This window comes from Diaphorina citri, unplaced genomic scaffold (assembly GCF_000475195.1).
Source record: "Diaphorina citri unplaced genomic scaffold, Diaci psyllid genome assembly version 1.1 scaffold3303, whole genome shotgun sequence".
Lineage (NCBI taxonomy): Eukaryota > Metazoa > Arthropoda > Insecta > Hemiptera > Psyllidae > Diaphorina > Diaphorina citri.
This window is the reverse complement of record NW_007380712.1, coordinates 1-20,239: the sequence shown is the minus strand read 5'-3', so window position 1 is coordinate 20,239 and position 20,239 is coordinate 1. Positions and strand designations below refer to the sequence as shown.

The window sequence follows — 20,239 nt, the reverse complement described above, 5'->3', positions numbered from 1 at the left end:
GGAGCGCGTCCCAGAACAGCGCTGGCAGGGAGGTGTCGAGAGACTTGGAAATGTTGGCCACACAGTTGCAGTGCGCCAGAATCGACTGGAGACGAGGGTAGCTGATTTCACCTGGAAAAAAAAACCTAGTTAGCCTGGTTGGTAGCGCGTCTGCCTTGTAAGCGCTAGGCCGCGGTTCGATTCCCGCCCGTGGCGGATTTTATCCTGAACGGATAATGTTCGTCCTCGGAACGGCTGGTTTTTTCCTATTCTGTCTTCCTTCTTTCTATTTCGGGACGATAAGACCATAGCAGTTACAGTTCCCTCTGTCAAACCTCTTCGTAAAAAAAATGCCTGAAAAAATTTGGACCCAATGTAATACTTTTTCATTGCCTTGTAGAGGTTTCCTATACATCTTGGTAATAAAGGGTATCCCAATAAGAACGCAAGATTTGAAAGGGTCATTATTTTGTTGTCTTGTTTTATCTAGCACAAAAAACGTCAAATGGGGAGAGGAAACCTATATTTACATACCTGCATGTTGTTTTTCTTCGAGTAAATCTTCACAGTAGAGGGGTAGAGCGAACCTACTGACCGAGCTCTTCAATTCCATGGAATCAAAAAAAAATGCCTGAAAAAATTTGGACCCAATGTAATACTTTTTCATTGCCTTGTAGAGGTTTCCTATACATCTTGGTAATAAAGGGTGTCCCAATAAGAACGCAAGATTTGAAAGGGTCATTATTTCGTTGTCTTGTTTTATCTAGCGCAAAAAACGGAAAATGGGGAGAGGAAACCTACATATACATACCTGCATGTTGTTTTTCTTCGAGTAAATCTTCAAAGTAGACAGGTAGAGCGAACCTACTGACCGAGCTCTTCAATTCCATGGAATCGTGAGAGAGTAGATCGTACAGTTCATTCAAGCAGGCCTTGTAGCCTAGAACAGGGACTTGATGAGACGTAGCTGTAGCTGAAAGAAATTCACGAAGAATACAATGAAATAGAAACAACCAAAAAGCACGAGAATGTCTGAGAAGGTTTTATTTTTATTTTCACTATTTTAGGTTTAATTGAGGGAACTATAACAACATTGTTTCATTCATTTATTTGTAATAATAATAATCAGCAAGTGGTCTGAGGAGAGAAAGGCCGACCATTCTTCTAGGATGAAGATATACTGGCACAAGAGAAAGCAAAAACCATAGAGTTCCGTGGTACTTTGAGGCCGAAACGAACCAAAAAAAAAAAAAAAATAATAATAATAATCATCATAACAGATTCTTCAGTGGAAGATAACCGGGCGAGGTTAACGCCAGAGGCGTTCTCTACCACCAAAGCCTTAGGCTCCATTATTGTGGTCAAATTCTCGAATAAATGAGAGGAAATTTTATTTAATCCGGCTCAAAGGACCAATTTTTATTTTATTTTTTCCGGCCCGAAGGACCAATTTATGTGAGTTTTATTCAATCCGGCTCGGACCAAGTTATGTGACTTTTATTTAATCCGGCCCGAAGGACCAATTTATGTGACTTATTTAATCCGGCCCGAAGGACCAATTTATGTGACTTTTATTTAATCCGGCTAAGGACCAATGATTTGGATTTTTCACAACTTTTTACGTAAGAATCGACCTTTTATTAATAATATTTTCCCAAATGCAACTCCTCCATTATGTGACTTTTATTTAATCCGGCCTGGACCAATTTATGTGACTTTTATTTAATCCGGCCCGAAGGACCAATTTATGTGACTTTTATTTAATCCGGCCCGAAGGACCAATTTATTTTATCACCATTACCTGACTGAGTGACTCCATTTCCACTCTCTCCATTCGCACAAGGTGTCTGTTTGGCGGCCATTTTGTTCAGCCCCGAAGCCGACACACTGGCCCATTGTCGGCCTCCGTTGGCGGCCGCACTAGACCAAGGCCGACAAAAACTGGCCGTCAATTTGACCGAACGCAGGGGTCGATTAGCCGTATCTGGGAAAGATAATAAAATCAAGTTATAATAAATAAAATTAAGAAGTTATAAACTGAACTTAGTTATAAGTAAAATTCTCAGTTTATTCGGAAAAAAAATCACGTACCAATTGGCAGGACAACATCCTTAATTGGCGACAATTACGTCGTTCCCCTGCCAACATCCCGACCCAAATACAGTAGAAAGAAGTTTGATAGAGGGAGCTGTAACTGCCAAGGTCTCATCGTCCCGAAAGCGATGAGAGAAGGAAGACAGGCAAGGCCGACAAAAACTGGCCGTCAATTTGACCGAACGCAGGGGTCGATTAGCCGTATCTGGGAAAGATAATAAAATCAAGTTATAATTAATAAAATTAAGAAGTTATAAACTTAACTTAGTTATAAGTAAAATTCTCAGTTTATTCGAAAAAAAAATCACGTACCAATTGGCAGGACAACATTCTTAATTGGCGACAATTACGTCGTTCCCCTGCCAACATCCCGACCCGAATACAGTAAAAAGAAGTTTGATAGAGGGAGCTGTAACTGCCAAGGTCTCAGCGTCCCGAAAGCGATGAGAGAAGGAAGACAGCATAGGAAAAAGCCAGCCGTTCCAAGAACGAGCCTCATCTGTTTAGGATAAAATCCGCTCCCGAGCAGGAATCGAACCCGCGGCCTAGCGTTTACAAGGTAGACGCGCTACCTTCCAAACGAACTAGGCTGGCCCAAATACGCTTACCAAGACACGATCCCTCCTTAGCGGGAACCACGTTTCCTCCCGCGCCAACATCCTGACCCAAATACACTTACCAATACACGATCCCTCCTTGGCGGGAACCCCGTCTCCTCCCGCGCCAACATCCTGACCCGGGCGCTTTTCCTCCTTGGCGGGAGCCACGTCTCCTGCCCGGCCAACATTCTGGCTACTAGCCCCCTCGGGTCCTCGCGCGCGAGACTCGATCATCCGCCCGAGCAGCGAGTTGATCTGGCGGAGTAGGTCGCGACGGTGTTTGGCGGTAAGGGCGCTCTCGTTCGCGTTGTATATGAGACGCTGGAGGGTGGCGAGCTTTTCGTTCGACGGGAGAGCGGAGGTGGGGTGCGTGGAGAGGTAGGAATCGAGAGCCGTGTGGTAGTAGGACTCGTGATCACGGACGATGTTCTGAAATAGAATTTGTATTTTTTTATTATTATTAAGTAGCCAGCAGCAACCTCCGTGCCCGAGTGGGTATCACTCTAGGCTTGCACGCAGGAGGTCCGGGTTCGATTCCCGTCGGGGCCGAGGTTTTTTCGGCTCTGTGCTTGGAGTTTGGGGTGCACTCAGCCTCGTGAGGACAAGTGAGAAGCTACTTTAATCGAGTAGCGACTAGTGGCGGCATTACCAGTGTAAAAGGATTATTGAAATATGAAAATTGATTGCAAAATAATGTTGTGATACCCACAAAAGTTGTGAAAAAGCTCTGCTTTACCACAAAGAATTTGAGATTTGATTTGATTTGTATTTTTTCTCCTAGCAACTGGTCGCTACTCGAATCAAGTAGCTATTCAATTGTCCTCACAAGGCTGAGTGCACGCCTGGTAAACAGGAGGGCGTGGGTTTAATCCCAGCTGAGGTATGGAATTTTATCCTAAATATAAGTTGAGGAATTTTACCACAATAATAGTAGTAGCCTACTGCTGGAGTAAAGGGACTTTTCAGTCCTATGCAAGCAGTATTCTTCTTCTTCAGGTGCCGTCTCCGTTTCGGAGGTTGGCTAACAACATGGTTATCATGACTTTAGAGACTGCGGCTCTCAACAGCAAGCAGTATAAATAAGCACTATTATTATTAGCTACCTACTCACATGTCCTCACGAGGCCAAGTCCACCTCGAACTCTAAGAACAGGGCAAAAAAAAAAACTCGGTCCCACTGGGAATAGAACCCGGACCTCCTGCATGCAAGATACCCACTCGGCCAAGGAGGTTGCTTGAAATAATAATAAAATCACCTTAGGTAGATCCGTTGCGGTGACCGCTTTGATGAAATAGTTAATGTTATCCGTATGCCGAAATCTCAGGCCCACTCTGTTGTACACGGCAAAGTCTGAATCATAGATCTTGCTCTCGGGAACTATTTCCGGGTCCAGATAGTGGCCGAGTTTGGCTAGCACGATCCCATTCCGTAGGTTGCTCTCGAGTTCTGTGCTGGGGGGCAAGGTCTCTTTGATACAGGATTCGATCCATCTGAAAAAAGATTTTTTTTTTTTCTTTTTGTATTAGAATATGCCAGTAATTATTCAGAAGCCATGACAATGGAAAAGAAAACTCTTTTTTTTTTTGTGTTCTACCCAAAAAGGGGAAGCATGTGATGAGAGAGAAAAAATGTGAAGAGGTTTCCAACTTGAAAATAAAAAATCTAAATCATGATTTATTTGTGGTGAAGCTGAGAGCTTCTTTACAATCTTTGTGGATATCACAGCATTACTAAGAGCCTCCTTGACTAATTCTGACAGGGAAAGATAATAAAATCAAGTTATAATTAATAAAATTAAGAAGTTATAAACTTAACTTAGTTATAAGTAAAATTCTCAGTTTATTCGGAAAAATATAATACAATAGAATACAATATGGTAGGGTGTCAGCTCCAGTCTTAAATAAGTTGACTTTGACTGACATGAAAAATAAAATAAGAGATCTTTTAAAAAATTGAAAAACAGCTTTTAAAATAGATAAAGGAAAAATATTGCAAAAAACCTAGCTAGGTATAAAAAGATTCTTCCCGAATACAGTAAAAAGAAGTTTGATAGAGGGAGCTGTAACTGCCAAGGTCTCATCGACCCCGCCGGGAATCGAACCCGGGCTTCCTGCGTGCAAGCCTAGTGTGATATACACTCGGCCACGGATGCTGCTCTTGAAAATAATAGTATTAATAATAATGTACTCTTGAGTGGAAGGTAACCACTAGGCGAGGTTAACGCCGGAGCCAACCTCGTCCTGATAACCAGATAATAATAATAATAATGCTCATTAATACCTGATTAGTTTATATCAGGGATACCTAACCTTTTCAGGGGAAGATCGACCTTAGCCTCATCTGTTTAGGATAAAATCCGCTCCCGAGCAGGAATCGAACCCGCGGCCTAGCGTTTACAAGGTAGACGCGCTACCTTCCAAGCGAACTAGGCTGGCCCAAATACACTTACAAAGACACGACCCCTTCTTGACGGGAGGCACATCTCCTCTCGCGCCAACATTCTGGCTACTAGCCCCGGGTCCTCGCGCGCTTGGTTTTTTTTTTTTTTTTTTTTTTTTTTTAAGAGCTTTGATAGAGGAAGAGGGAACTGTAACTGCTAAGGTCCTTATCGTCCCGAAATCGAAGAAAGAAATACATTTATTTTGAAAAACATTTTATAATACAGAGATCTTCTCCTAGGCTGATTAAAATAAAGTTTCTAAGAAAAAGATGGTTACAATTGAATAGAATAAACCTCATTTGGTATCTTCCCTGTTTAAAGTCCCCCCGCTATATCAGTTTATTATTTTTATTAATCTTGGCACATTCCAATAACTAATAATAATAATTGGCCCATTATTCTAAAAACAAAAAAAAAAAAAAAAAATCAAAGTCTTTGTAGTAAAGCAGAGCTTTTTCACAACTTTTGTGGATATCCCAACATTACTTGATAAAAATATACTGAAACAGACAAGTATCGTAAAAACGGTAAAAATAACCAGCAACACTAATGTCGTTCAAATAACCCGTAAAATACTTCCGACTCCGTCGGGAATCGAACACGGGACCTTCTCCGCAAACCATAATCTCAAAGCAGTACTGGTAAAACAGAGCTTTTTCACAACTTTTGTGGATATCACAACATTACTTGATAAAAATATACTGAAATAGACAAAGTATCGTAAAAACGGTAAAAATAACCAGCAACACTAATGTCGTTGAAATAACCCGTAAAATACTTCCGACTCCGCCGGGAATCGAACCCGGGACCTTCTCCGCAAACCACTATGCTACGAATCATCGACTTACCTGTACATTGACATGCTGGTGTCGCAGCGTTTCCCAAACTGAGGCCCTCTTACTCCCCTGGACCATTAGCAAGTCCCACACATGTTCAATGTTCAGTTGGGACAAATAACCTGGAAATGAGAATAAAAGTAGAAACACACTTACCATCACGTCACGTGAGCTCACGTGATGATAGTGTGGCTGTCCTGAACGAGATTACCTACAAAATTATGGGAAAACTTTGAACTACATCTTTCTGACTCCCCATGACTTCATGTGACGTGACGTGAAGGTAGTGTGTTTCTACCTTAACATTTAGTACCTGCCTCGGTGGCGTAGTGGTCAAGACGCTCGCCTGGTAAACAGAAGGGCGCGGGGTCAATCCCAGCCTATAGTAGAATATGCCTTGTTTAGGTATCCTGCTCGAATGAGACTAAAAAGTCCCCTTACCCCAGCAGTCTAAACAAGGTCTCGTGTATTTTATGGATTTACTTAACAGTATAATACATAAGGTTTACATCAAAGGGCCTTGCTTAGCTATGAAAAAAAAGAGCTTTTTTTGAGAATTCAAGCACATAGTAATAGTACTTAACTGATAAAATCTGCCCGGGCGAAAATCGAATTCTACAATCAAACCTCTTTAAATAAAACTAGGTTGGCCAGCCTAGTTATCTTAGTTGGTAGTGCGTCTGCCCTGTAAGCGCTAGGCCGCGGGTTCGATTCCCGCCCGGGGCGGATTCTATCCTGATGGGATAATGTTCGTTCTCGGAACGGCTAGCTTTCTTCTATATCCTGTCTCTTCCTTCTCTCTTCGATTTCGGGACGATAAGACCTTAGCAGTTACAGTTCCCTCTGTCAAACCTCTTTAAAAAAAAAGGTTGGTCGGTTTCAAATGCTAGAACAATTTACTTAAAGGAAAATAAAAGGAAAAATTGTTTCTTTACTTAAAGGAAAATAAAAACCATGTGAATTGCATCAGTTATTTTCCCTTCAGAAAAAAAAGTTCAATTGAAAACCCCTAGACGATCTTTACCTTGTATTTCAGCCTGGGTCCTATCCTGTCTTCCTTCTCTCTTCGATTTCGGGACGATAAGACCTTAGCAGTTACAGTTCCCTCTGTCAAACCTCTTAAAAAAAAGGTTGGTCGGTTTCAAATGCTAGAACAATTAGTTTTTTTCTTTACTTAAAGGAAAATAAAAACCATGTGAATTGCATCAGTTATTTTCCCTTCATAAAAAAAGTTCAATTGAAAACCCCTAGACTCCTAGACGATCTTTACCTTGTATTTCAGCCTGGGTGAGCAAGTCAGAATACTCATCCGGTTCAAAGCTATCATTCAGACTGTGGTTCTGTAGCTGCTCTATCTTGTCTTGCAGGGCGTTATACAGGGTGGTCGTGTAGGAAGGTAGCAGGGTCTCGATAGTGTGGTAGGCGGGGGGCCGGAGGAGCGAGCGAAGCGCGGGGATGTTCTGAAAATAATAATAATAGTGCTTATTTATACTGCTTGCATAGGACTGAAAAGTCCCTTTACTTCAGCAGTAGGCTACTACTATTATTGTGGTCAAGTTCTCAAATTATATTGAGGATAAAATTCCATACCTCGGCTGGGATTGAACCCACGCCCTCCTGTTTACCAGACGAGCGCCTTGACCACTACACCACCGAGGCAGGTGAGAAGCGAAGGGATGGAAGAGCTTAACCTTATCGAACCCGGGACCTTCTCCACAAACCAACATGCTACGAATCATCGACTTACCTGTACATTGACATGCTCGTGTCGCAGCGTTTCCCAAACTGAGGCCCTCTTACTCCCCTGGACCATTAGCAAGTCCCACACAAGTTCAATGGGACTGTTTTTTAGGTATTTTTGTAGGGTAGACGTGATTTTCAGTCAATAATTAAAAAAAAAGAGCGGTTTTAGCGACGATGAGATGCAGAATTAAAAAAATGGATATGTTTCAAGTTTCAAAACATCAATTTAATTATTTAAAAAAAAAAAAAAAAATACAATTATCACGAAAATAAAAGAGGTGTGAGTCACGGTGAAATTTACTCACGTCTTCCCTTCTAGGGTTAAAGGACCGTTTCCACTTCTTCGAGGAAATAAAAAAAAATCGTGTCGTGGGAACACTCTCATTGAAATTTCATTGCCTACAAGGACAGGACATTCGGAAAATAATTGTGTGAATCTCACAACAAGTGGGATGGGCTATAAGGCTGGTCTCACACTACTTTGAGTGGCGCGTAGTCGGCTGCAATGCCAAACCGATGAAAACGATAGGGAGTCATACAGCGTGCGCCAGAAAAACACTGACAACGGCTCAGGGTAAGTAGATCTCATCATTTCCAGCAAGGTTCTGTGGGTCATTTTCTTAACTTCGGCTTCGTTTCCGAGAAAAATCCAAAAAACCACATTATAAAAAAAAAAAAAAAAAAAAAAAAAACACACCCCTGGTCAGTTTTTAGGTAGGTACACTTACCCTACATTGCATTAAAAGTATTAAAACTAATATTGTAGAGGGATATCGGAGCAATGGACCTAAGTATGTAGGCTGAGAACCACCGGGCATTGTAGTTGTAAACTGCAGATATTATTATTGTTATTATCTCTGGATGATAGCAGTTTAATTAAAACAAAATAATAGTTGAGATAAACATTCTACAGGGTGAATCAACGAGGAGATACCTAGTTCTTTCTATGTTGTCTAGGAACATATTCAGGGTGGACAAAAATTGAATCAATTAACGCTTCTTAAAATGAAAAATAAATAATAATTAAAGTACCTAAGAATAAAATAAATTCTCGTAATGTTACTTATAGAGTTGATAACACTGGAAACACCCTGTATCTATCTATAACTATATTAATAAAAGAGTAAACCCTGACTCATTCATAAAATCGTTCATAATCAACGCACAGCCGAAACGGCTGGACCGATTTTGATGAAACTTCGAGAATAGCTTCCTTTTGATTTGGATAGGCCCATTAAGAACGGATTTTCCGAAACTCGCAGTGGTTTCCAAACTATGACCAAAAAACTACTAAAAATCGACCCATGGCCAAAACGGGTGGGTCAATTTACATGAAGTTTGTAAGTAAGATAGTTGTCTTGCCTTTTAGTAAGTAAAGGTATCCTAAGAACGGATTTTTCAAAACTCGCAGTGGTGCCCAAATTAGGGACGAAAACGAATAAAAGTATAATATGGTGCCAAAATAGTATGGTCAGGTAAAACGGTACAGTAAGGTACGTCAGGTAAGGTATTTTATTTAATATACCTTATTTATACTGTCGGCTAAGACTAAAAAGTCCCATTATGCCAACAGTTTAAACAGGCCTCATTTATTTACATCAAACAAAGTACATACATAGGTTTAACAATGAAAAGGATGGAGAAATTTATAAATATAAAAAAGATATTAATGGTGATAGCCACCAAAGAGGTTGCCACTAAAGAATTATTTTCTTAGAAGAGAGCTAGCCTACTTACATAAAAAAAAAAAAAAAAAACTAAAGGCGTCCGCTATGAAAACCTTTGAACCAAGCAGAAGGCGCCTTTTGTTACTCGTAATGTGTGGCACAAATGAAACCCCGGTTATTTTTTGAAGATTTGTAAAGGAAGATATGATGATGTACTATGGAATTACACACTGTACACAAGGCCAGTTTTTTTAGTAACACTGTAAGTACACAAGTCCAGTTTTTTTTTTTTTTTAGTTTGATTCAACTGTAGTTAGCTTGGTTGGTAGTGCATCTGCCTTGTAAGCGCTAGGCCGCGGGTTCGATTCCCACCCGGGACAGATTTTATCCTGGAAGGGATAAAGTTCGTTCTCGGAACGACTGGCTTTCTTCTATCCTGTCTTCTTTTTTACTTTTTTGATTTCAGGACGATATGATCTTGGCAGTTACAATTCCCACTATCAAACCTCTTCAAAAAAGAAAGAAAGAAAGAAAAGAATGTTGTTGGTCCTTCAGGCCATAATAGTTAGGAATTGGTTCTTCAAGCCAGATTAATCAGGTCCTTATGGTCCTTAAAAAAAAAAAAATAATAATAAAATAAAATAAAATTAAATCTCAAATTGTTTGTGGTAAAGCGGAGCTTTTTCACAACTTTTGTGGATATCACAACATTACTAAGTAAGTGCCTCCTTTGCAATCATTTTCAATATTTCAATAATCTTTTTACACTGGTAATGCCGCAACTGGTCGGACAGATTTTATCCTGGAAGGGATAAAGTTCGTTCTCGGAACGACTGGCTTTCTTCTATCCTGTCTTCTTTTTTACTTTTTTGATTTTAGGACAATATGATCTTGGCAGTTACAATTCCCGCTATCAAACCTCTTCAAAAAAGAAAGAAAGAAAAGAATGTTGTTGGTCCTTCAGGTCATAATAGTTAGGAATTGGTTCTTCAAGCCAAATTAATCAGGTCCTTATGGTCCTTAAATAAAAAAATAAATTTAAAATTAAATCTCAAATTCTTTGTGGTAAAGCGGAGCTTTTTCACAACTTTTGTGGATAAGTGCCTCCTTTGCAATCAATTTCAATATTTCAATAATCTTTTTACTTACACTGGTAATGCCGCCACTGGTGTTATTGAGATACTTATTGGGAAAAATCCTACAATGCTGCAGTGAGCACCAAAGTTGTGACATAATAACACAAAGAAATTGCATAATAAGAAATTCAATGAAATAAATCACACAGAAGAAAACTGTTCCTCTAAAGTAGTCGAAAGGTATAGGAACAAAAGAAAGATGTTTTTACTTACATTAACCATTATTAAGTAAGTATTAAAACCCAAATCCGTTTTTTTTTTTTTTTTTTTTTTTTCATCTAAGCAAAGGCATACCTAGGTGCTCACATTGAAAAAAAAATCTTAATATTGTTAGAAAATTTGACCAACTTAATTATAGTAGCCTATTTCTAAAGGAAGAGGATTATGTATAATAATTTAATAATCCTAACCTATTTTTTCCTTCCCAGGCAGAACAAAATTTAAGAGACAAAAAAGAAAAAAAAAAGTTTTGGTACTTGTGCAGAAGTCATGTCCGTGGAATGTTGCTACCAAAGGACGGTCACCCAAAAAAAAAAAAAAAAAAAAAAAAAAAAAAAAAAAAAAAAAAATTTAAGGCGTCCGCTTTGAAAACCTTTGAACCAAGCAGAAGGCGCCTTTTGTTACTCGTACTGTGTGGCACAAATGAAACCCCGGTTATTTTTTGAAGATTTGTAAAGGTGTTTGTACCAAAGGACCTGGCACAAACAAGCAGTGACCAGTGTTATTATAGGGTTAGGTTAAACACAAGAAAGAGTTTTCACAATTAGAGCAGTGGTTAGTGTTATTATAGGGTTAGGTTGAATACAAAAAGGAGCTTTTCTTTTCCACGGACATGACTTGTGCATAATTACCAAAGTTTTAAAAGGAGCACAACGTTGAATGTCATTAGCCACACAAAAAAGAAAAGTAGCTAATTCTTTTTTGTTAAAAATAATTTCAGAGATGGGAATAAGAACTCTTGATTTTTTTTCCTTTTTTATATATATAATATTGTGATGTTTTTAATTTTATTTCATATGGCCATTTTGCCTGTTACACCATCATTATTGAACTGTTCTATACAACTCAAATGATGCTATAACTGGTGAAATGGCCATTTGAAATAAAATTAACATAAAACACCATTACAAAAAAAAAAATCTGTTTTCATCTAAAATTCTTTTTAATCTTTCAATTGTTTTACCTATTGTGTGTACCAAAATAAGTCAATCAAAACTTACCTAGTCCTTTGAAAATTCTTTTTTCTTATAAGTAATAATATATTTTTTTTTTACAATGGGTGACATACCTGATGCAATCCCATCAACTAACGAGGGTAACACAACCCCTTCTAAGACGGGTTAGTATAATGCTTCTCTATTCTCCTTCTGAATACTAACCTGGTGGTTTTAGTTATGAACAGCACTTGGCTAGGGTATGAAGAGAAGGAGCAAGAGAAAGAGAAATTTTAATTTTTTTTTGTTTTTTTTTACAATGGGTGACATACCTGATGCAATCCCATCAACTAACGAGGGTAACACAACCCCTTCTAAGACGGGTTAGTATAATGTTTCTCTATTCTCCTTCTGAATACTAACCCGGTGGTTTTAGTTATGAACAGGGCTTGGCTAGGCTATGAAGAGAGGGAGCAAGAGAAAGAGAAATTTTAACTTTTTTTTTCTAATTATTCAGAAGCCTTGATAATAAAGAAGGAAGCTCCTTTTTGTGTTTAACCTAACCCTATAATAACACTGGTACCTACCCTTTTACTTGTTCAGAAGTACTGTCAATGAAATATTGTTACATTAAGGAGCTTTTACAAATGAGCAGTGATCATTGTTATTATAGGGTTAGGTTAAACACAAAAAGGAACTTTAATTTTCATTGTCAGGCCCTCTGAATAATTTCATTTATTCATTCATAGGTTGCATCTTTTATGGGAGAAGGCAGCTCTATATTTCTTCATTCTCCAATTCTCTCCACCAGCCTAGTTAGCTTAGTTGGTAGTGCGTCTGCCTTGTAAGTGCTAGGCCACGGGTTCGATTCCCTCCTGGGGCAGATTTTATCCTGAACAGATAATGTTCGTTCTCGGAACAGCTGGCTTTTTCCTGTCCTGTCTTCCTTCTCTCTTCGATTTTGGGACGATAAGACCTTAGCAGTTACAGTTCCCTCTGTCAAACCTTTTGAAGAAAAGGAAAAAAAAAAAATGATCTCTCTCCACTTTCTTGCTCCTTGTGCCAGCCTCTTGATTGTCCTGTGTGTTGGTCCATTCCTTGATGCCATCCATCCATGTCCTCTGAATACAGTAGAACCTCGATTATTTCAACTAATTGGTACCGAGGGTAGTTGAAATTATCAAGGTTCTGTATAAAACAATGAAAATAGGGCCAAATTTAGTGGTATAAAAGAACAAAATAGGGTAGAAATACCTTTTTATTTTGAAATTAAATAAAACGAACTAAGAAACAACAAACAAATAGAAAAACACGTCTTCGATATTGTTTTTTTCGTCATTGGTCTCATTATTTGAACACTTTCAATTATCTCTTCCCCTGATAGAGTAGGATTTCCTTGAAAGATAGGGAAAACCCCCGATTTTTGGAATTGATATAATAGAGAGTTGAAATAATGGAGGTTGAAATTATCCATGTCCTTCTCTGAATACTTACCGTTCATATTGTTACATTAAGGAGCTTTTACAAATGAGCAGTGATCATTGTTATTATAGGGTTAGGTTAAACACAAAAAGGAACTTTAATTTTTTTTTGTCAGGCCCTCTGAATAATTTCATTTATTCATTCATAGGTTGAATCTTTTATGGGAGAAGGCAGCTCTATATTTCTTCATTCTCCAATTCTCTCCACCAGCCTAGTTAGCTTAGTTGGTAGTGCGTCTGCCTTGTAAGTGCTAGGCCGCGGGTTCGATTCCCACCTGGGGCGGATTTTATCCTGAACAGATAATGTTCGTTCTCGGAACAGCTGGCTTTTTCCTGTCCTGTCTTTCTTCTCTCTTCGATTTCGGGATGATAAGACCTTAGCAGTTACAGTTCCCTCTCCCTCTGTCAAACCTTTTGAAGAAAAGGAAAAAAAATGATCTCTCTCTACTTTGTTGCTCCTTGTGCCAGCCTCTTGATTGTCCTGTGTGTCGGTCCATTCCTTGATGCCATCCATCCATGTCCTTCTCTGAATACAGTAGAACCTCGATTATTTCAACTAATTGGGACCGAGGGTAGTTGAAATTATCGAGGTTCTGTATAAAACTTGAAATAATTGAAATTCTGTATTGAACAATGAAAATAGGGCCAAATTTAGTGGTATAAAAGAACAAAATAGGGTAGAAATGCCTTTTTATTTTGAAATTAAATAAAACAAACTGAGAAACAAATAGAAAAAACACGTCTTCGATATTGTTTTTTTTTTTTGTCATTGGTCTCATTATTTGAACACTTTCAATTATCTCTTCCCCTGATAGAGTAGGATTTCCTTGAATGATAGGGAAAAACCCCGATTTTTGGTATTGATATAATAGAGAGTTGAAATAATGGAGGTTGAAATTATCCATGTCCTTCTCTGAATACTTACCGTTCTTGCAGAGAGAATTTTTTCTAAAGACTCTCTCAATGTCATTACAGAATAACCTTTAGTTTCCATATCCATGCGTAGTTCATAGATAATCGCCTCACAGTGTGACATATCACACATCATATACCGTTGGATTGTATTACGTTCCGCTTAGGGCGTTAGATAATTTTGTAGGCACATACCTACGTATTTTAAGTTTCAATCGTTTTATCAGTGTTAGAATGTTATCAAAGTTGACACTTAGGTATCCTATAGGGAAAAACGAGTGAGGACCACTTTTCCTCAGGTATTCTCCTCTAGTAGGTACCTTAGTTTTGAATTAATTTGCACATCTTCTATTGAATTATAACTACTAAGGTCTTATCGTCTCAAAAGCGAAGAGAGAATGAAGACCAGGATAGGAGAAAGCCAGCCGTTCCGAGAACGAACCTTATCACACAAAATCCGCCCCGGGTGGAAATCGATCCCGCGATGTAGCGCTTACAAGGCAAACGCACTATGAACCAAGCTAACTAGGCTGGTCGTGACTGTGCCTGTGACACCAGGCATAAAGAAAGCAAAATTGACAGTTTTTTACTTTTTTTTTTTTTTTTTTTTTTTTTCTTAAAAAAAAAAATCGATAAACAAGGTATATTCTATTCTATTCTTCCAGGACTATCCGGACCGATTCGGGTTTTCCGTGTCGCATACGACGCGCGGACCGCGTCCAGGGGAAGTGGACGGAAAGGCGTATCACTTTGTAACGCGGGCGGACATGGAGGAACGTATAGCCGCCGGCGAGTTTCTCGAGCACGCCGAGTTTGCCGCCAACCTGTACGGAACGAGGTGAGTGTGTAGCTTAGTTGTATTTTATTATGCAAAACAAAAGTCAGTCAATGTGGCCGACAAAATGGCCGAAATTATCTCATCTTCAACACCCTGGCTGCCAAATGTTTACCCACAGTGTTTCCATTCGCTTAATATCCATCATCTAGCTGTAAATATCTTAATATCCCCCCTTAATTTCTGTTGTATTCCTCACACAACTCGAAAATCTCCGAATGTGGAAACAGTACGTAAGCACTCGTGGCAGTAAGTGTGATGGCGCCATTACGTCCAAATTAGTTTCTCTTTGAATTCCATAGAGAATTCGTCTCGTGACTGACATTTATTTCACATAATCGAATACAATTTATTCATCCTTTATTATTAGTCAGCTCCCATGGTGTAGTGGTCACTGCGCTCGCCTTGCACGCGGGAGACCCGGGTTCGATTCCCGGCGGGGTAAAAAAAAATGTGTCATGCAACTGATTGATTCCGTGACTAACTGTTGCGGGGCTCACTCAGCCTCGTGAGGAAAATGAGTAGCTATGTAATATAAATGCGCATAGCGACAGGTGCCAGCATGGTAGGTAAACAATGTTAACATTGGATGTTAGGATTATTGAGTTATTTGGAAACTCCTATTTTGCTGCAGTGAGCACCAATTTGGAAACTCCTATTTTGCTGCAGTGAGTAAATAGAATAGAATATATCTTGTTTATACTACCACCATAGGACTGAAAAATCCCTTTACTCTCGCAGTCTATACAAGGTCTTATATATTTGATTGGTAATAACATGACAAGACAAAGAAACGACTTTTATTTGTTCACTTATGGACATGGAAATGGATTGCAAAGGAGGCACTCAGTAATGTTGTGATATGTACAAAAGTTGTAAAAAAGCTCTGCTTTACTAAAAAGAATTTGAGATTTGATGGATTGATTTGATCATTTTTATTCATTTATTTCAGCCGAGCAGCAGTGGAAGCTGTAATCAACAGTGGTAAGACATGCGTTCTGGACATCGAAGTACAGGTAAACCTCCACTTCATCTTTCTCCATCCGTGGCACAAGCAGGGCCGGCCCCCCGCCTCGAGCTTCATTTTTCTCCTTTACTGTGGTTCAGAATCTGAAAATTTGGAGCCTGGCCTATGTTAAAAAAAACACCCCCCCCCTTAAATACGGCCCTGCTTTTCAGGAACTCGTGTTCATAAACAGGTATTTTGCATACAGTAGAACCTCGATTATTTCAACTAATTAGGACCAAGGGTAGTTGAAATAATCCAAAGTTGAAATATAAGACAATGGAAAAAGGGGGCAAAATTTAGGCACAAAAGCACAAAATAGGGAATGAATACCCTGTTGAATCCTTTGAAAGCTAGAAAACAATGCCGATTTTGGGGTTGAAATAATAGAGAGTTGAAATAATCGAGGTTCTACTGTATTTCAGTTCTTTAATTTTTTCCCTTATACAACAGGTGAAGCGGGCGGGGGCCGCGATGGCGGGCGCCGTGTACGTGTTCGTGAAGCCATCCAGTATAGAGTATAGACACTATTCTATTATCTAAATCTGAAAATAACTTAATTTTGAAATAAAAACCATCGGCGGGACACTCGGAAAACCTTCTCCAGGGACCTCCTCGCGAGTGTATACATATTGGTTTTTATTGCAAAATGAAGTTTGTATATAGAAATAATGGAGGTTGAAACAATCGAGGTTCTACTGTATTTTATTTTTTCCCTTCTTACAGGGTGTACAACAGGTGAAGCGGGCGGGGGGCGCGATGGCGGGCGCCGTGTACGTGTTCGTGAAGCCACCCAGTATAGAGGAACTTGAGACGAGGCTGCGGGGCCGTGGCACCGAAACCGAGGACTCTTTAAGGAGGCGTCTTGACTTGGCACGACGCGACATGAGCTATGGTAAGGACTCCTTAAGGAGCTATGGTAAGAACTCCTTAAGGAGCTATGTTGAAGCAAGCGTTTCCTCAGGGAACATGTTGAAAATAGCATTTACGGAGATATGGTAAGAATATTCAAAATTCACAATTATCGTCGATCCAGATGGTTGTGAGTGGAATGAGTCATCAAAAAAGTGGGCTACGTTGCCAAACTTATCAAAAGTGCAACGGGAGAAAATCTTTAAAAGAGGAAGGAAGGTACATTGCACAGTGCTTCCTCCCACATTGCACAGTGATTCAACCATTTGAAAAAAAGTTTACAGATGGAAGCTACCTTATTCAAAATTCACAATTATCGTCGATCCAGATGGTTGTGAGTGGAATGAGTCATCAAAAAAGTGGGCTACGTTGCCAAACTTATCAAAGGTGCAACGGGAGAAAATCTTTAAAAGAGGAAGGTACATTGCACTATTGCACAGTGCTTCCTCCCACATTGCACAGTGATTCAACCATTTGAAAAAAAAGTTTACAGATCGAAGCTACCTCTGCTTTTTAAAAGAGAGAGTTTATAAAAATAGACCTTCACCTTGATGGCAACAATGCAAGGAATTCTCGCGTTCTGATTGGTTCCTTCATTTTTGGGTGGCAATAGGAAAATGGCAACCTCTCTAAGTGGGACATTTTGTAACTGGGGAAACCTGGATAAGTTGGCACGACGCGACATGAGCTATGGTAAGGACTCCTTAAGGAGCTATGGTAAGAACTCCTTAAGGAGCTATGTTGAAACAAGCGGTTCCTCAGGGAACATGTTGAAAATAGCATTTACGGAGCTATGGTAAGAAAGATTGCTTATCCTTAAGGAGCTATGGTAAGAATGAAGTGAGGACTCTTTAAGGAGGCGTCTTGACTTGGCACGACGCGACATGAGCTATGGTAAGGACTCCTTAAGGAGCTATGGTAAGAACTCCTTAAGGAGCTATGTTGAAGCAAGCGTTTCCTTAGGGAACATGTTGAAAATAGCATTTACGGAGCTATGGTAAGAATAGATTGCTTATCCTTAGGGAGTTATGGTAAGAATGAAGTGAGGACTCCTTAAGGAGGCGTCTTGACACGGCACGACGCGACATGAGCTATGGTAAGGACTCCTTAAGGAGCTATGGTAAGAACTCCTTAAGGAGCTATGTTGAAGCAAGCGTTTCCTTAGGGAACATATTGAAAATAGCATTTACGGAGCTATGGTAAGAATAGATTGCTTATCCTTAAGGAGCTATGGTAAGAATGAAGTGAGGACTCCTTAAGGAGGCGTCTTGACTTGGCACGACGCGACATGAGCTATGGTAAAAACTCCTTAAGGAGCTATGGTAAAACAAGCGTTTCCTCAGGGAACATGTTGAAAATAGCATTTACGGAGCTATGGTAAGAATAGATTGCTTATCCTTAAGGAGCTATGGTAAGAATGAAGTGAGGACTCCTTAAAGAGGCGCCTTGACACGGCACGACGCGACATGAGCTATGGTAAGGACTCCTTAAGGAGCTATGTTGAAGCAAGCGTTTCCTCAGGGAACATGTTGAAAATAGCATTTACGGAGCTATGGTAAGAATGAAGTGAGGACTCCTTAAGGAGGCGCCTTGACTCGACACGACGCGACATGAGCTATGGTAAGGACTCCTTAAGGAGCTATGTTGAAGCAAGCGTTTTCTTAGGGAACATATTGAAAAAGGCATTTACGGAGCTATGGTAAGAATAGATTGCTTATCCTTAAGGAGCTATGGTAAGAATGAAGTGAGGACTCCTTAAAGAGGCGCCTTGACACGGCACGACGCGACATGAGCTATGGTAAGGACTCCTTAAGGAGCTATGTTGAAAGAAGCGTTTCCTCAAGGAGCTTTGTTAAAAATAGACCGCTTCTCCTTAAGGAGCTAGGGTAAGAATGTAGTGAGGATTCCTTAAGGAGGCACGACGCGACATGAGCTATGGTAAGGACTCCTTAAGGAGCTATGGTAAGAACTCTTTAAGAAGCTATGTTGAAGCAAGCGTTTCCTTAGGGAACATATTGAAAAAAGCATTTACGGAGCTATGGTAAGAAAGATTGCTTATCCTTAAGGAGCTATGGTAAGAATGAAGTGAGGACTCCTTAAGGAGGCGCCTTGACACGGCACGACGCGACATGAGCTATGGTAAGGACTCCTTAAGGAGCTATGTTGAAAGAAGCGTTTCCTCAAGGAGCTTTGTTAAAAATAGACCGCTTCTCCTTAAGGAGCTAGGGTAAGAATGTATTGAGGATTCCTTAAGGAGGCGCCTTGACTTGGCACGACGCGACATGAGCTATGGTAAGGACTCCTTAAGGAGCTTTATTAACCCCCCCTGTCCGAAATACATTGGAGGTACTAGCTAATCTTGAAAACTCAAGGAGCTTTGTTAAAAATAGACCGCTTCTCCTTAAGGAGCTAGGGTAAGAATGTAGTGAGGATTCCTTAAGGAGGCGCCTTGACTCGGCACGACGCGACATGAGATATGGTAAGGACTCCTTAAGGAGCTTTATTAACCCCCCTGTCCGAAATACATTGGAAGTACTAGCTAATTTTGAAATGTTGAAAATAGCATTTACGGAGCTATGGTAAGAAAGATTGCTTATCCTTAAGGAGCTATGGTAAGAATGAAGTGAGGACTCCTTAAGAAGGCGCCTTGACACGGCACGACGCGACATGAGCTATGGTAAGGAGTCCTTAAGGAGCTATGTTGAAACACTGGGGAAACCTGGATAAGTGGGGAAAAATTGCCGGTCCCTTGGATTCCCACTTAGACAAGTTCGACTGTATTATTATTATTATTTTGCATGAAAGAAATCTGTCTCGGAGGTGTAGTGGTCAGGACTCTCGGCCTGAACAGGAGGGCGTGGGTTCAACTCCATTGGAAGTTCATCTCCAAAATAATTCGAAAATTTGACCACAATAATAGTAGTAGATTACTGCTGGAGTAAAGGGACTTTTCAGTCCTAAGTGAGCAGTATATAAATAAGCATTATTATTATTATTTTGTGGAACAGGCTTCTGTACAGATTGAAAGTTTATATACCTACATATGTATTGTATGCATTTCTCAAAATAAAAACAATATTATATAATATTATAATAATATTTATCATAATTATACTTATTCAATTTGAGTTTATTTCGTTTCTTATGCATTCCTCTTTGAAAGATTGCTTGTGGGTAGCCCTCCCTGGCCGAGTGGGTATCACACTAGGCTTGCACTCCGGAGGTCCCAGGTTCGATTCCCGGTGGGGCCGAAGTTTTTTCGGCTCCGTGCTTGGAGTTTGGGGTGCACTCAGCCTCGTGAGGACAAGTGAGAAGCTACTTTAATCGAGTAGCGACCAGTGGCGGCATTACATGTCAAAAGAAACAAGCGGTGATAAATATGATGATTGAGTAAATGAAAGACCTGTAATACTGTGATACCCACAAAGTTGTGAAAAAGCTCTC

General features: G+C 39.8%; 2 protein-coding genes across 2 annotated transcripts; one reads left to right on the top strand and one right to left on the bottom strand.

Moving 5' to 3' along the window:
- Window positions 1–7: 7 nt before the first annotated feature.
- Window positions 8–7,438, bottom strand: LOC103520185 (the record flags this gene model as incomplete). The annotated part of the gene is made up of 6 exons (XM_026831410.1): window positions 7,220–7,438; window positions 5,962–6,071; window positions 2,753–3,101; window positions 1,781–1,963; window positions 791–952; window positions 8–111 (listed from the first exon to the last, which is right to left on the bottom strand). Coding segments are annotated over exons 2-6 (864 nt in total), but the record flags the coding sequence as incomplete, so codon positions are not given.
- Window positions 7,439–14,700: 7,262 nt separating this feature from the next.
- Window positions 14,701–16,885, top strand: LOC103520184 (guanylate kinase). The gene is made up of 3 exons (XM_026831411.1): window positions 14,701–14,880; window positions 15,830–15,893; window positions 16,610–16,885. The coding sequence occupies exons 1-3, from the start codon at window positions 14,810–14,812 to the stop codon at window positions 16,883–16,885; spliced, it is 411 nt and encodes a 136-aa protein (XP_026687212.1). The 5' UTR covers window positions 14,701–14,809.
- Window positions 16,886–20,239: the final 3,354 nt, after the last annotated feature.

Bases quoted from the DNA above. Each gene is read 5' to 3' on its own strand.
- LOC103520184 (XM_026831411.1), top strand. From the start codon at position 14,810: ATGGAGGAACGTATAGCCGCCGGCGAGTTTCTCGAGCACGCCGAGTTT. The intron at 14,881-15,829 runs GTGAGTGTGTAG...CATTTATTTCAG, and splicing joins GCCAACCTGTACGGAACGAG to CCGAGCAGCAGTGGAAGCTG. The intron at 15,894-16,609 runs GTAAACCTCCAC...CCCTTCTTACAG, and splicing joins TTCTGGACATCGAAGTACAG to GGTGTACAACAGGTGAAGCG.